This window comes from Desmodus rotundus, chromosome 9, assembly GCF_022682495.2.
Source record: "Desmodus rotundus isolate HL8 chromosome 9, HLdesRot8A.1, whole genome shotgun sequence".
Taxonomy (NCBI): domain Eukaryota; kingdom Metazoa; phylum Chordata; class Mammalia; order Chiroptera; family Phyllostomidae; genus Desmodus; species Desmodus rotundus.
The window spans coordinates 14,961,649-14,977,577 of NC_071395.1; the positions used below are offsets into that span (position 1 = coordinate 14,961,649).

The 15,929-nt window shown below is 40.2% G+C and overlaps 1 protein-coding gene across 3 annotated transcripts in view; it reads right to left on the reverse strand.

Annotated features, from left to right (window-relative positions):
- OTUD4 (OTU deubiquitinase 4) overlaps positions 1-15,052 on the reverse strand; it is a 39,265-nt gene extending 24,213 nt beyond the window's left edge. Inside the window, exons 1-6 of one of the 3 annotated variants that reach the window (XM_045202752.3) lie at positions 14,739-15,052; positions 8,608-8,691; positions 5,990-6,040; positions 3,217-3,263; positions 2,460-2,532; positions 67-148 (exon numbers count right to left, since the gene is read on the reverse strand). In XM_045202752.3, the coding sequence (XP_045058687.2) occupies positions 67-148; positions 2,460-2,532; positions 3,217-3,263; positions 5,990-6,040; positions 8,608-8,655 (301 nt within the window). In that variant the 5' untranslated portion in view covers positions 8,656-8,691; positions 14,739-15,052. Of the gene's footprint in view, positions 1-66; positions 149-2,459; positions 2,533-3,216; positions 3,264-5,989; positions 6,041-8,607; positions 8,692-13,876; positions 13,982-14,089 lie in introns of those variants that run through there. The other 2 variants (XM_024568839.4, XM_045202751.2) reach the window with 2 other exon arrangements.
- Positions 15,053-15,929: the final 877 nt, after the last annotated feature.

The following is a 15,929-nucleotide window of genomic DNA, read 5'->3' on the forward strand; positions in this document are numbered from 1 at the left end:
GTGTGCATTAAGACTGTATATCTTACAAATATAATTTCCTATTAAAAACACAAGATTGATACTTACACTGACACATAGCAGAGCTCTCTTTATAACTTATGGGATAGACAATATCATAATGATTTCCATTTGAAAAGCACAGTAATACCTGAAAGGGAAAAATAAAAGATACCTTTTAGCCCTTCATATATGACATTTACATTGCAACTTGTTATCTCCAATCTCTCTCAATTAATAGTAAATAATTTCCAAACAGAAAGTGACTATTTTAGAAGCAACCTAAAGCTCCAATGTAGTCAACTATGGTACACCCTTTTGCTGAAATGTTACATGACCATTAAATCAAATAGGTCTTAATGACTTGGGGAAATGCTTAGGGGGTAACAAAAAATAAATACATTATATGAAAACAACACAATTTCAGCTACTTAAAGGAACAAGAATTAAGAGACAGTAAGAAAATATTCCAAAACTTTATTAATGCTTACCTCTAAGAGGCAGAATCAAAAGTAAAAATTTTCTGCTTCTTTACAGTTAATTTAAGTACAGTTAACCCCTGAACAATGTGTTCGTTAGGGGCACCAATCCTTTGCAGTCAAAAAATCCTAAAATAGAGAGAGGACCACGCGGTTCTGATGGAGTGAATAGGAGAGGACCATGTGGTTTTGGAGTGTTTCTTTTTGCCATGCAGCTTAGGCAGCAGGAGAGACTTTGCCGGGAAGAAAAGGGGAGAAAGGACTCTTGCCGGTGGGCCATGAGAAGGTGCCACAGGGCTTTGGATTAACTGGAGACTGCAGCAGCCACACAGCTGATGGTGCCGGGAGCCTGAATCACGGACTTCTACTTCTTTTCCTGATATACGGTACCCCAGACTGGGCAGAGGGAGAGGGAAGGGCTGTGCATCTGTGGGTATTCTAGAGGACTTTAGTATCTTAATAAAGACATTAAGTCATTACTCTAGGTTTGTGTAACTTTTGAATAAATAATTTCTTTCCTTTTCACACACACACACACAAAATCCTAAAATAACTTTTGAATCCCCTGAAGCTTGACTACAGTCCTCCCTAGGTATCCACAGGGAACTGGCTCCAGGACACACCCACCCCTCCCAACCTACACCAAGGTCAAGTCTCTCATTTCAACTGGTGGATAACAATGCACAATCGATTCCCAATCTCCCACTGCAAATCAAAAACACTGTTTTCGGTCTGAGATTGGTTGAATCCACAAAAGTGATACCCTAGTTCACGGAAAACAGATTGTGTATTTAGTGAAAAAAATCCACATATAAGTGGACCCAGGCAGTTCACTCATGTTGTTCAAAGGTCAATTCTATTTCTAAATAGTCAGTTACTTATACAAAGAGAAATGCATACTAATTTTACTTAGATTAAGTCATATTGCAAAAAAAGGTACTGGGAAAGGCCAGATCCAGAGCCAAGCACCTTGGAAAGCCCTGAGTCCTTACAAAGGTGGTATTCCACTCAATTATCCTCCTCCTCACTGCCCTTAGCATGGTGACAAGACACTTCAAGTTGGCCTGGATGACTCCAACTAATTAAAACAAAGTTTGTTTTCTTTTTAATGGAATCAGCAGGGTTTTTTTCTTTCTAGACTTTACACAATTTTTCAGTTGTTTCTGCTCTGAACAGGTAATAGTAATACCTTGGCCAGCAAATTATCTTTATAATGAGAATTATATCACAATTACAAGTATTTCTGGTTGCAATGGCAGAACCTACTTTCACATGTTATTTTACTATTCAATGTTTATATTTTTCTATAGATATTTTAAATTTCTCTGATTTTTAGAGAAAAGAAAGGGAAGAGACAGACAGACAGACACATCAATTTGTTGTTCTACTTATTGATGCATTCATTGGTTAATCCCTGACCAGGGATAGAACCTGTAACCTTGACCCCAAATGGTATGGCTCAGTGGATTGAGTGCTGACCTGCAAACCAAAGGGTTTCTGGATCAATTCCTAGTCAGGGCACATGTCTGGGTTGCGGGCCAGGTCCCCAGTATGGGGTGTACGAGAGACAACCACACACTGATGTTTCTCTTTCTCCTTCCCTTCCCCTCTCTCTAAAAATAAAATCTTAAAAAAAAAAAGAACCTGTAACCTTGGCATGTTGGGATGACATTCTAACCAACTGTGCTACCCAGCCAGGGCCTACTTAATGTTTACATTGACACAAAACAGTACTAGTCTTGTTAATCACATACACTAGTATCTCAATTCTTTTCTGTAGTGAAATGTAATGATAGGGTTCAACACAGTGATTATGGTGGGGAGAAACAAATACAAAATATTGTGTCTCAATGATCAACTCAGTATCAAACCATGTACAAATACTTCCAAAAATCACTTTTAATTTATAGCTTAGGAGGTCAAGGTGGCAACTGAGTGGTTCTTTTACTTAAATCTTTTAGAAACACTGAAAAATATTCTTACCTTTTCAGGAAAATTATTTTCAGTTACTTGTGAAGGAGAAACATTTGGTTCCCGATAAATTACAAAATCTTTCCTGAAAATAACATTTAGAAATTACTTCTGATGGAATATATTTCATGAATAGATTTATCATTCATTCATTCATCAAGAGCTTCATATATGCCAAGCAATAGTCTAGGCACTTAAGTTACAGCATAAACAGAAAACAGTAATGGAATAAATAACTAAGTTGTAGAATACCTATATAAAAATATTTTTTCAAAAAAATAAAATTTCAAATATAACCTGTATTTGTGTGACTTCAGATAATTCTAAAAGGAGACCTCAAAATCATAGAAATTGTCAAGAAGAAATTCATAAAAACATTTTGAAAAGAAAATACAAAGCATTCAGCTGCTCCTCTACTTAGCAACAGTAGTAAAATTGATAATATGGTGCTTTGCTGTTCTAGTGGCCACTCAATGCTATCAGCCTTGAGAAGTAGGAAATTATTTCTCTGTAAGGTTGATAAATGATAGTTTATAGTCCTGGAAAATTTTCTGTACTCCTTCCCAAAAATATTTTGAGAATTAAAATTTCTAAACATTGACATATCTAAATGTCAAAATCTAATTTATGCAACAACAAAAAAACTTACGAAAGATGCTTCACAACTAAAACATAAAATTACTATTTTAACAATTTTAGTATAATGCAATATACTAATTTTTCACTAACTTCTTGTTTAATTATATAATTTTGTTATGACAGTGTTTACCTGTACATAAGAGAAAGGGCACTTATTTCCACCTGCCCAACCCATTCCTGTATTAAAGGAAAAAAAAAACAAAAAAAGCACGTAAGTGTCTCATACTTTTTACAATATACCTCTAACCCAGCAATTTTCCACTGGTGTGCCTCAGCAGGCACACTGCTGTGCCACTAGAATTTTTAAAACATGCAGTACCTGACTATTTAGTTAGGGAGACTGACCTCTTTTCCCTTAGATCAGAAGTGTCAAACTCATTTTCTCCAGAGGCCACATCGGCCTCACGGTTGCCTTCAAAGGGCCGAATGTAGTATCAGGGCTATATAAATGTAACTAACTATTCCTTAACAGTTAAGTGAGAGCTCCAAGCTGCGGCCCAGGAGAAACAAGGTGCTGGCCAGATAAAACAAAGTGGAGGGCTGGATTCTGCCTGCAGGCCCTGTGGTTGCCACCTATGCATTGAGTCAAAATTGTACCAATTTTTTTTGTCAGATCTGCAAGAAATATATTTTTTGGCATGCTGAAGAATTTTAGTAATTAAGTTTATGTGTGCCCAGAGATGAAAAAGGTTGAAAACTGCTGCTCTTAATAATATCTTTATACATATCTTATAGAACATACCTAATTGGCCAGAAAGCTGTTAGTAGTATTATATATTATGGAAACATTTATATAAAACAGGCTATAGTATAAACTAAAAAGCAGCCCAAATCTCTGTTGCAAAAATCCTTAGTAACAGGGTGGAACATCAGGTCCTACTGGTGTGGCATGGCCAGAAGTAGTAGATCTCTAAGTTGAGAACTTGTTGAATGCAGGGACTCTGTTCTCCAACCTAGCACCCAGGACAGAGCTTGGCACATGCTATGTGCCCAATAAATGAGATGTTGAATAGAAGCAGAACACAGGAATCAGAAAGGTTTAAAAAAAAAAAAAGAAAGAAAAGAGCAGATCTCTTATCTTCAAGGTGACTGAAGATACAAAGAGAGCAGTTTCCCAGCTATCATTTCAAAATGAGGCAGATTCTACAATACAATCCTGAAGGAGTATTTAAGCCTTCTGGAAGGAAATGGCCAGCACTTATAAAAATGTTAAAGTATATCCATATACTCTTTGACATAGCAATTTAACTTCTATAAATCTACACAAATGTTTCCTATGTCCACAAACATATAAACAAGGATGTTCACTATGGCTATTTGTAATACTTAAAAAAAAATTTTTTTAAAGCTTTAGGTTTGCACTAACAGATGAAGAATAATTAAATAACTTATACATTTCATCCATATGTATGGAATGTGCAATCATTATGAACAATGAAGTATACCCATATGAACTGACTTGGGAAAAAAAAATCAGACTAGTATAAAAAGTAAGTAATAGTAAAATAATCCCATTGTATAAAACAAGCAAAATGTATGTGTAATACATATGAGTACGTCCCTAGAAAGAGGACTGGAAAAATACATCCTAAAATGACAGTAGAGAAAGAAATTGAAGATAAGGGAAAATGAAGAATTTTTCACTCTTCATTCTAGATTAAATCTTTTACCATAATGTATACTAGCTCTGGCTGGTGTGGCTCAGTGGATTGAGTGCTGGCCTGCAAACCAAGGGGTCACCAGTTCAATTCCCAGTCAGGGCACATGCCTGGGCTGTGGGCCAGGTCCCCAATGCAGAGTGTGCAAGAGGCAGCCATGCACTGATGTTTCTGTTTCTTTCTCCCTCCCTTCCCCTCTCTAAAAATAAATAAATAAAATCTGTGAGAGAATGTATTCTATACTACTTGTAAAATTAGGAAAGACTTAATACCAACAGTAAAAATAATGAGCTATGGTAAATGAATGTGGCACTTTTGGGAAGAACTTTGAGATAAGAAAAAGATGTTAAAAAAATAATGAGCTATGGTAAATGAATGTGGCACTTTTGGAAAGAAATTTGAGATAAGAAAAAGATGTTAAACAATGATCTCAGACAAGATAATCTTTCCCCCAGATTTTTCACTTTAATAGTTTTTTAAAGTTGGCTCTGATTTTCAAAATGAAATGGGTAGCCCATATTAATACATTTCTTAAAATAGGCCTCTGCCTAGCAATCGTGGCTTTTCATGCTACAAGCGACACCCCCTCTGTTGTAAACGAACTCCCTCACTGAAACCAGTCTGCTTAGATCACAAACTCTTATGCACAGTGTGTTACATCACTTTAAAAAATAGAAAATTATTCTACTAGGGTCAACAAAAATACTACCTCTCAAATAATGGATTTAGCATTTATTCAGTACACTCAAACTGATCATCAATTAGGCATCCCAAATTGAAAGATAATAAGACAGGAATTCCAAAAGCAATTAAGTATATAATCCTTGCCTTCAATGAGGCTTACAAACTAGGAGGAAAAATATGAACTTTAGGAAAATGAGTTTGTGACCATGGCATGTAGGCAAAACTAAGTGCTGAGGTCACTAAAATAAGTATGTGGTCAGGAGTGTGGTCAGAGAAAAGGCCTTCAGAGGGTAGTCGCCCCCAAAGTAGAGTAATATTACACTTATTCCTTATTCCTTTTATGCTGCATTAACACACCATTATAACAAAGATAAAGACACCAGGACACTGTCCTTAGGCAACATCCATCCAGTGCATAGTACAAAGCTTCAACTGTCTTACAATTAAATGCTGCATAAAATGTGCACCCAAGAAATGTTTATAAGGAAACAGGGCAACTCACTGTAACCCTTCCATACACTGTAATATTAAAAATAGATATATTAAAAGATTACTACACACCTGTGGATTTTCCAAACGTTTTAAATACTCCTCAAATGACCCTTCTATAAACTGAAAAGAAAAAAAAAAAATTTATCAGGAATACATCAAAACAACAGTTAACCTCTCCACTGTGAATTACTGAGTTCCTACACAAACCTTAGATACATCAGTAACATAAAAAACATATACACATATAACCTTAATTATGAAAAGACACACAGATCATTAAGTATCATGAACATACAAAAGCATTTAAGGAGAGGATTCCTGGACAGGATGTGGGCGGGCAAAGGTCAACACGGCATGTGGAAACATGAGAACACCGTCTGGGCAGACGGGAGTGACCTGGCCAGCAAGAACAGGGCAAGTTCAAGGGAGAGCAGACTGAGCAAGAACTCAGACTGGACACCCGTTTATAGAGAGCCTCGAGCACACGCAGGACTTTCAGAAGAGGAAGAGAAGGCAATTCAAGGTCACTGCAGGTGATACTATGAACTGAGAAATTATGTGGTAAAAGCAGCACTTCAAGATTACTGTGGTAATCTCAATTATTAATTGATTACTTATCAAGTAGTGATTTTGATTACTAATGTGTGTAAGAGAAAAAAGGCAGATATATTAGCTGAGAAATATTAGTTTACTAATAGATATGAATATTCATTGTTCTTTAAGTCAGTTATACTAAAAACAGATAAGAATAATGCTAAAGATATTTTGAAGAATCAACAAGATTTTTCTAACACAGTTTGCTTCGCTATCACCTCAACATAAAAATATATTTGAATAAGCTATGTGATAACATTTATTTTTCTAATAGTGATTACACTAATTGAGAAAGCTCTAAAACACCATCTGAAACACCAAATTCAATTTTACTTAAATTAGAGTCCCAATCAATTTAGCAACGCAATACACTTAAAAACATTAAAGTACTCTCCCCAGTCTATAAAAATCTTTTAAATGGATTGTTTTAAAGATTGAGATTCTTTTACAGATCGTATACTGTCAAATTCCCAAAAAGCATCTTAAGTTTCAACACACACTTGTAATAAAATAGCTACATATTTTAAATATTCCACCAATCAGAGGCTACTACTATTCTGTATTAGGTGATTATTTATAGACTTAACAATAAAAAACACCACAGAACCATTTAAAGTTGGAAGAGGCCCAAGCAGTGTTCTGCAAGCCGGCATTCAATACAAGGCTCTCCTTGCTATTCAGAAAGCATCCATCTAGGCCCTGACTGAACATTCTCAGTCACAAGGAACATCCCCTCTTCCCATGACAGCCTTTTCCAATTCTGGTCAATAGAAATTAAAGGTACTTATTATGAGGCAAGTGAAATTTACCCTTTTGAAACTTTCAATCTCTGATCATACCGCATTAGAGTGCAAGGGTTAAATAAACATATGCAAAGCATTTAGAATAATACCAGGTACATAGTAAGTACTGAACCAGTGTCAACAATTTCCCTGATTGCCAACAGTTTTCCCCCCGGGGCCAATAAATAATGACTAACTCATTTGTTATTTCTCCAAATACTTAAAGACTACTCAATTTCCCTGCCTGGTGTGGCTCAGTAGATTTGAGTGCCGGCCTACAAAACCAAAGCATCACCGGTTCAATTCCCTGTCAGGGCACATGCCTGGGTCATGGGCCAGGTCCCCAGTAGGGGTTACGCAAGAGGCAACCACACTGATGTTTCTCTTCCTCTCTCCTTCCCTTCCCCTCTCTCTCAAACAAACAAACAAACAAATAGTATCACTCCATTAAACCCCCTCTTCTCCACCACAGCCTAACACTCTACTTAGCTTCCTCATTACCAGTTTTCTTTTTATAAGACAAGCTTTCAGATGGTACCCAGAAAAATGTCAGTAGTTATAGTATTTTGCTTCAATATAGGAACACCAACTCAAAAGCACATCCAAATAAGAACTATTTACCTATGAAGTCTTAGAATGGAGTTATCTGCAAAATGTCAATGTTTTTTTGGCAGTCAACAGAGGAAAATACCATTGAAAGTTGCCAGATGACATAATTCTGGGTAAATCTTATGAGGCTTTCAAAGTAAAATTAAAATAGATCACTTTCACATTTCACAGTCTACTACATACTATTGAGAAAATTCCAGTAAGGTGTTCTACAACAGTTTATTAATTATTAATCATTAATTATATAATTACAGTGTTCTATTATTCATAATGAGTCCTAAAAATTAAAAATCTATAAATGCCTTCTGATAAAAGGGTCAGTATGATTATTTTTTTAATTTATAAGGTATTATAAATCACAGAAAACTATTAACCACAACACTCAATTCCTGACTTCAGCCTAAGCTCACTCTTAACATGCAAGGATCCTGCCCAAGCCACCTCTCTATCCTCCACAGCTCAGTGTCTTATCTGTCACAGAAGCTTTCTAAATGTCTAAATGAATGAATATCATGAAATGGTATAAAAACTATCATATGAATATAACTGGATTTAAATTCAATAAAGCAATCCTTTTTTTATGAGGTGGATTTTCATGACCTGCATTAAGAGCCATCCTGTAAAATCCCCACTAAACCACTCTAAAGGGTGAACTGTAAATCCAAGTCAAGACACCATTACATGTTTAAAATTACAAATTACCGCTTCAAATTTCTCTCTGTTCTCTCGAAGATAGTGAATACAGGCCATTCTGACTTCAACATGGCGAGACTGAGAGTGTAAAACCTGAAAAGAAAAAGCAACACACTATTAAGCATTTTGTTAACAGAAGATTTAAGTCGCAGCCTAGTGCTTTCTTTCACACCCAAAATAACCTCACAGCCAATAGACACATCATGTGTCTTTCTATAATTTCTAGGTCTTTCTTCATTTCCACCTCTTCCTCTAACAACGATGACATGACACATACAAACAGCAGCACTTCTTAGGCCAGGTGTCATTCTATAAAGAGCTTATTTCCATTTCTTCTTTAGGTCACTGAAATCACACCTTTGAGGAAAATCTCTGTAAACTTCAGACACTTTCCTCTCGGCCAGCCCAATGTTATAATTTTGCTCTTCACAAAACAGGACTAACAGAATCCCAGCTATGCAGTGCTTAGCTTGCTCATCTTATGCATTTAAATTACTTGCCTTATGTAGAAATTTAAGTCCACAGTGGTTTTAGAAAAATTAAGGCACTCTTAAATCCTTAGTTGGCGGGCTTACATGACTCTTGAAGAACATCCACGTGAGCAGTACACAAGATGCAACATGCTGCTGTGGAGTGTAATCCCAATAGCCTTGAAACTTGCTCTTATGCCCAAAATCTTTTTTTTAAAAAGATTTTATTTATTAATTTTTAGAGAGAAGGGAGGAAGAGAGGGAAAGAAACATCAGTTGTGGCTGCCTCCTGTGCACTCCCCACTAGGGACCTGGCCCACAACCCAGGTATGTGCCCTAACTGGGAATCGAACCTGCGACCCTTTGGTTCGCAGGGGGGCACTTGATCCACTGAGCCACACCAGCCAGAGCCCAAAATCTTAAATAAGCCACACTACAAAGATGAACCATATCTTCTCACTTGGTAGCTTCTCTGTTCTTTGTTTAAATATCTAATTCAACAAAAGGATAACTTTATTGGCCTTTTGTGTCTTACTAAAATTCCAAAGCTTTGATCTCAAACAAACTATTATCAAATGCTTAGGAACCCTCTGGCTAGCCTCTAATACTTGAACTTCCACGCTTAGAAGGAGATTAAAATTATTTTCTATTGCTAGGTGTCTCAAATAAAGATCTTCCTGGTACCCTATTAGGTCAAAGGGGTGGGGGGAACCCCTGACATTTAAAATAACCACATCTCAAACTACTATGAAGGCCACTTGAAATGTGTATTATAAAGTAATTTTGTGAGTTACAGCTCCAATATATCTAATGAAGAATTTATATTCAAAATATATAAACTCATAAAACTAGTAACAAAAAAAATAAACAATCCAATCAAAAATTGGGCAGAGGACATGAAAAGACATTTTTTTCTCCAAAGACACACAAATGGCCAACATACAGACATCGAAAGATGCTCAACATCACTAATAGCCAGGGAAATGCAAATCAAAACCACAACGGCATACCACCTTACACAGGTCAGAATGGCTATTAACAAAAACTCAACAAATGGCCCTGATCAGTGTGGTTCAGTTGGTTGGGTGTCCTCCTTCAAAGAGAAAGGTCACAGGGTTAGATTCCCAGTCGAGGCACATGCCTGGGTTGCAGGATCGATAGGGGCACATGCAAGAGTCAACCGTTCAATATTTCTCTCTCACATTGATGTTTCTCTCCCTCTCTTTCTCCTTCCCTTCCCCTCTCTCTAAAATCAATACGCATATCCTCAGGTGAGGATTTAAAAAAAAGATGAAAAAAGCTGGTAAGGATATGTTGGTGAGAATGTGGAGAAATGGGAACCCTTGTGTACTATTGGTGGGAATGCAGACTGGTGCAGCCACTGTGGAAAACAGTAAGGAAATTCCTCAAAAAGTAAAAATACAATTACCATCCAACCCAGAAATTCCACTCTGGGTACCTGTCCAAAGAAAACAAAAACACTAATTCAAAAAGATATACACACCCCCATGTTCACTGTAGTAATATTTACAATAGCCAAGATATAGAAGCAACCTAGATGTCCATAGACAGATAAATGGAATAAAGATGTCATTTGTATATGCAATGCAATTTTATGCAGCAATTAAAAAGAATGGAATCTTGCCACACACAACAACATGAATGGGCCTATAGAGTATTATGTTAAGTAAAATAAGTCAAAGACAAATACTATATAGTTCCACTTATATGTGGAATAAAAACTAACAAAACAAAATAAACTCATAGAAACAGAGACCAAAGGGATGGTTAGCAGAGGGGAGGAAGATGGGGGACTGGATGAAAGGGTGAAGGGGTACAGCCAATAATATTGATAAGTTTACAAGGTGTCAGATGATTACTAGAATTAGTGGGGTGATCACACTATAAGGTATACAAATATTGAATCACTATCTTTTATACCTGAAACTAATATAACTCATATAATACTGTAAACCAACTATACTTTAAAAAGTTACAGCTCCAGTTGAGAGATGCTCCCATATGTTCACAGTGAGCAGGAAAAGGAAAGCTCCAGCTGCACAATGCACAGGTCTCTCTGAGTAACAGCCAAGGCTCATTTACACCCACAGAACCAGAAGCACAACTGCCTGGGCAGCTAGTAGGTCTCTTTACATTGAAATATACTGAAGATGCACTGTCTGAAGTTAGCGACGACTTTGTTTTCAGTACACAAGCTGATTTTCAGCTTAACTGAGTGCCTATTAAAAAGCATCCTTACATATAGTAACCTACCAGCACTGGAAGAACTGTCCACATATAAAAATAACCACAACACAACTTTTTTGCCAATTTAACAAATGACAGTTAATGATACTTCACAGAAGCTAGGTTAGACAGCATTATGCATTAAGGTATTATTAGTTTGAGTAAACTGAAATGTCATTTGATAGGCTTCCCGACAGCAAAGTGAAGCTAGTCTTAATGCGATTTACCTAGCAACAGGTGGCAGACATAAGCGAATAGTTTCTTTTCCATCAAAAACAATGGCAGGCATACTGTTTTTTCTCCTTTTAACAAAGAATCTGAACCTGTTACTCAGAAGCAAATCTCTCAGCACCTTCCACAAAGTGTTGGGTGCTGGTGCTTTAACAAAGTCAAGTACTGCCAAGAGAAGCAAGGTTACTTAACAACTGTTTAAAAAGTATAATATACAAGTTCAAGGACACTCAGGAAGAATCATACGACAAATATCTTTGCAAATTATTACATTATGAGAACAAGCTAGAAATAGAAAACTTTTCCATCTTCACTTGGGACAAGATGGTGATCAACACAGGAAAGGCTGAGAGACACTGCTTTAGCAAGTCCTCTAAGAGCGCCCTATTTTTAGCTCCATGGCCACATCGCTGATTCAGGTCAGGCCTCCTGCAGGCCCAAGTCCCGAAGTGTAAAGAGCCTATCTAAATCAGGTAATTTGGAGGGAAAAACTACTCCAAGTTCAAGTCTCTACCCCACTCCCTCCAAAGACTGTCATTCAGATTACGTACTCTACTTCTTAGAAACAAATTATTTTGATATTCCTGGAGAAAATGTTGGCAAAAAATTGAATTCTTTGCACATATTTTTAAAAGGCAGCCTGAGGTTGGTGTTACTTTCCTTGTCCCTACCCGCACACAACATACTTTGCCTTTGGCCATGAAGACTGCACACTTAGCCCATGTCTACTGAAGAACTAACCTTTCCCAAAAAATGCATGGTATTAAAGTTCCTGAGTATACTAAAAGTCAGTCACATAAATGAAAGGGATATTCCCTTTTGCCTAACCTAACACATTTTATTGTGTCTTGTAATGGGATTTATCTGCAGTTGGCAATGAATTCTTAGTACAACTAGCTCTTGCCCTTTTCTACTTAAAAACAGAGATCCTACTTCAATAGAAAAGCTTCTGCATAATCAAGTTCACCAATTATCTGTGGCATGGAATACTGAAATGAGACACACCTTTCTGCTTCAAAATAAACCATGTCTGGAAAATCCCACTCCAGATAAGCACTGTATTTTCCTTATTTCTATTGTTTCTACCTTCTTCCTTACCAAACTGTGGCTCAAGCTAATAGTATATATAATTCACTTCCACCTCTTCCCTCTGCTTCTGGAGGTGCTGAGTTCAGGGAGGCTGAGGAAGAGGAAGCAGGACGATGGAGATGTGTAAACTGTTTACCTGCTACTAGTAAAGACTGGGGTGGGTGGGTGTGAACATGTCCCACAGCAACACTGGAACACCCTGAATCTCTTAAAAGGAGAGCTAATGAACCGAGAAAGACAGGACTTGCTTTGGGAAGCTTTAAGATTGTTTGAATAACAATGCCTGCAACATAATGCCAGGTGTGTACCAGTTTAATCCATTTCTTGTTTTAAAAAATGACTGCATGCTACTGATGTGAAAAGAGGGCCTTTGGAAAATAAATAGCTGGTCTATGAAAAAATGAGAATAGACTGGTCCATAGATGTTAAATAAAACATTTACTCATAAACAGAAATTTTGGAAGCTATTTAGCATTCGAAAAGGTGAGAAAAACAGAAACACAAAAACTCCAAGGTGGGGTGAGTGACTCTTAAGCCAAAGGAAAGCAAACTGTGAAAAGGTATGAACTACACACCAGGGAAGTAACATGAAACTTTTATCCATTTTAGCAGCTATTTTCAATATAGGATGGATTTTTGGTGCCTGCATGCCTACACAGTGTTATATAATACGGAATAAGCTCTCTTACCAATTACTATTATTTTTTTAAATCATTAACAGCTTCCTAAGCAACTGTGTTAGAATGTGATTCTAACCATCAACGGGAAAATTCAGTCAAGAAGGGCCTAAGGAAACCCCAGTTTTACCCTTCCTACCACCAACGCCAAGCAGACATTTTTTAAAAAAGTAAATTATTTTTAGTATAACTACATTGCCTTGCAAAGCAAAATAAAGTGTGGAATCTACTCTACGACAATTTTTTAAAAAACAGTCTACGTTTTTAAAAGGCTGGCTTTCCCTAACGGCACATTTCCCCCTTGCTTCAAGCGGACAACGGCGTACTTGCCTAACCCACATTCCAAAGTCCAGCAGCAGAAAAAATAAGGTTCTACGAGTCGAGTCTGGTGCACCCCCTCCCTCTAGTAAACACCTGGTTTACTGGCGTGAACGCTAGACTTATAAAACGAAGAGAAGATGAATGCGGAACAGAATGGAAAAATATCATTTCGCCAATTCCCCAGCAGTCAATCAAACTGTGCATGCCCTCGGCAGGCCCCACACATTGTCCTCAACTCATTACCTCTTCCCCGGGAGGGACGACACCCAGTTAATTTACGGGTTTTTAAGTTTCGATTTACAGCTTCCAGACCCAGGGTAGCGTCCCATTCCGGCGTTACAATGGGCGGCTGTGACGACAGCGGGGCCACGCGCAGCCCCAGACGCGGGCTGCCCGAGCTGCTGCCGGCCACCAATTTCCCACCCGGCCCCACCGCCCCGTCCCCCACCCTATTACCTGCTCTGCCACCGCCCGGAACAGGCACGACCCGTCCTTGGCGACCAATTTCCGATACAACCCCAGTTTCCGCAGATAAGCGTCCATGGGCGTCACGTCCTCGCGGGGCCCTGCGCAGCCCTGGTCCCCGCCGTCGGGGACGCCGACGGCCGCCTCCATGTTGCCGGTCCCAATGCAGGCCAGGCGCGGCGCGGGCTAGCCCCACATGGCCGCGCCGCCGGCTACACTACGCCCCGGCCTAGGGCGGGCGGCGGTTCTGACTCGGGCTCCGCGGGCGGCAGGAGGCGACGACGGCCCGAGGCAGCGGTCCGCGCTCTCCGCGCGCATAGGGGAGCCCTGCCTAATGCATGGCCGTGCGCACGCGGCCTCCTTCCGAGGGACCGTGCGCCCAAGAGAACGTGGGGGGGAGGAGGGATAAAAACCCGGGAGTAAGAAGTCACTTCCCGGCGACCTCGCTGCCCCGCTGAAGACCCGGGCCGGGGGTCGCCTTCCCTACAAGTTTCCTCGTCCCGACTGCAGAGAAGCGAGGAAGCCCCGCCCCCTGAGCGCGAGGCCGGCTTAGGTGAAGCGAGGCCTGTGTGTCCCGCGCTCCCCACACCAAGGAGCCGAGGAAGCCAAAGGAAAAAGACGCTGCCGTTCGTCTCCCCACCTCGCAGGAGGGCGCCGGAGGGGCGGGGAGCGGGTGAGGAGTCCGGCTGAGGGCAGCACCCTCGCAGCCCAGAATTTGTTTTCGCTTTCGGCCCGACAGCGGAGAGGATGCCGGGAAATGTAGTTTTGACCGCGGCAGGAAGTCGGCAGGCGACGGGCCGGAACGCGCGTCCGGCCTACCAGGGGCAGGCGCCCAGCGCACAACCGGACTACAAATCCCTACAGCGCGGGCGCCGCCCGAGCCGGCTTCGCGCTTCCCGGGCCCCGCGCCTTCGAACAGGCCGAGGGTCCCCGCGAGCCAGTGCGCGGCGACTTGCGCGCGCCGACTTGCGCGCGCCGCGCCGCTCCCCGGGCGGCCCACTACGACGCGGGGCCGCGGGAAGTGCGCGCGCACTGCGTGCGTGGAGTTGCCAGGGACACGGCGGCGGCTGGGTCGACCCTTTGTGTATTCCCGAACAGAGGGCGCACCTGTCTGCTCCCCTCCCCCCTTCCCCGGCCTCTTCTCCTGGCGTTTCCATGGAGGTGGCTTTAACGGCTTAAGCAGAAAATAGAGCTAATTGGCGACGGCTGCTGGAACTGGCACGGTGCTGGCCGACACAGGCTGTCCATAAATCAACCGTGAACTGCTGACTCCTAATAGAAGTACGGCTCACGCACCATAGTAAGATGATGGCTATGCCACTCTAGCTGTGCAGACCAGCACAGAGAGACGTCACTGGCCAGAAAATGTTAGAATATTTTTTCTTTAAAAAAATTCATGTTGCAGTCGCTTGGTAATATGCTGGACTTGCCATGGCTTCCAGCGGTGCTTGAGGCTTCCAGCTCAACTTCCCACCCTCGAAGGTGAATGATATGTTGAGAACCCAACATGTTTTTGTGACTCCATAATTTTATTTTGCTAAAATGCAACAGCAGCTGATGTCCTAATTATTTAAGTACATGGCCCAGTCTTGAGGCTAAGGTGGAGTTGGGGGAGAAGGAAAAAGTGGGGTGTCACTGTGGGGTTTAGACATGTAGTCAAAGAAACTTGAATGGGGTTAAGGCAGGTCAGAGGGTTAAGAGTCCCACGCAAATTACTGGAAACTAGAAATTAGTTTTGAGTACTTTCAGTGCAAGCGATTGGTGACTTGTGTATTCACCTTGGAGATTCTCAATTTTATGTCTTAATGTTTAAAGATTCTATTTCCAATTG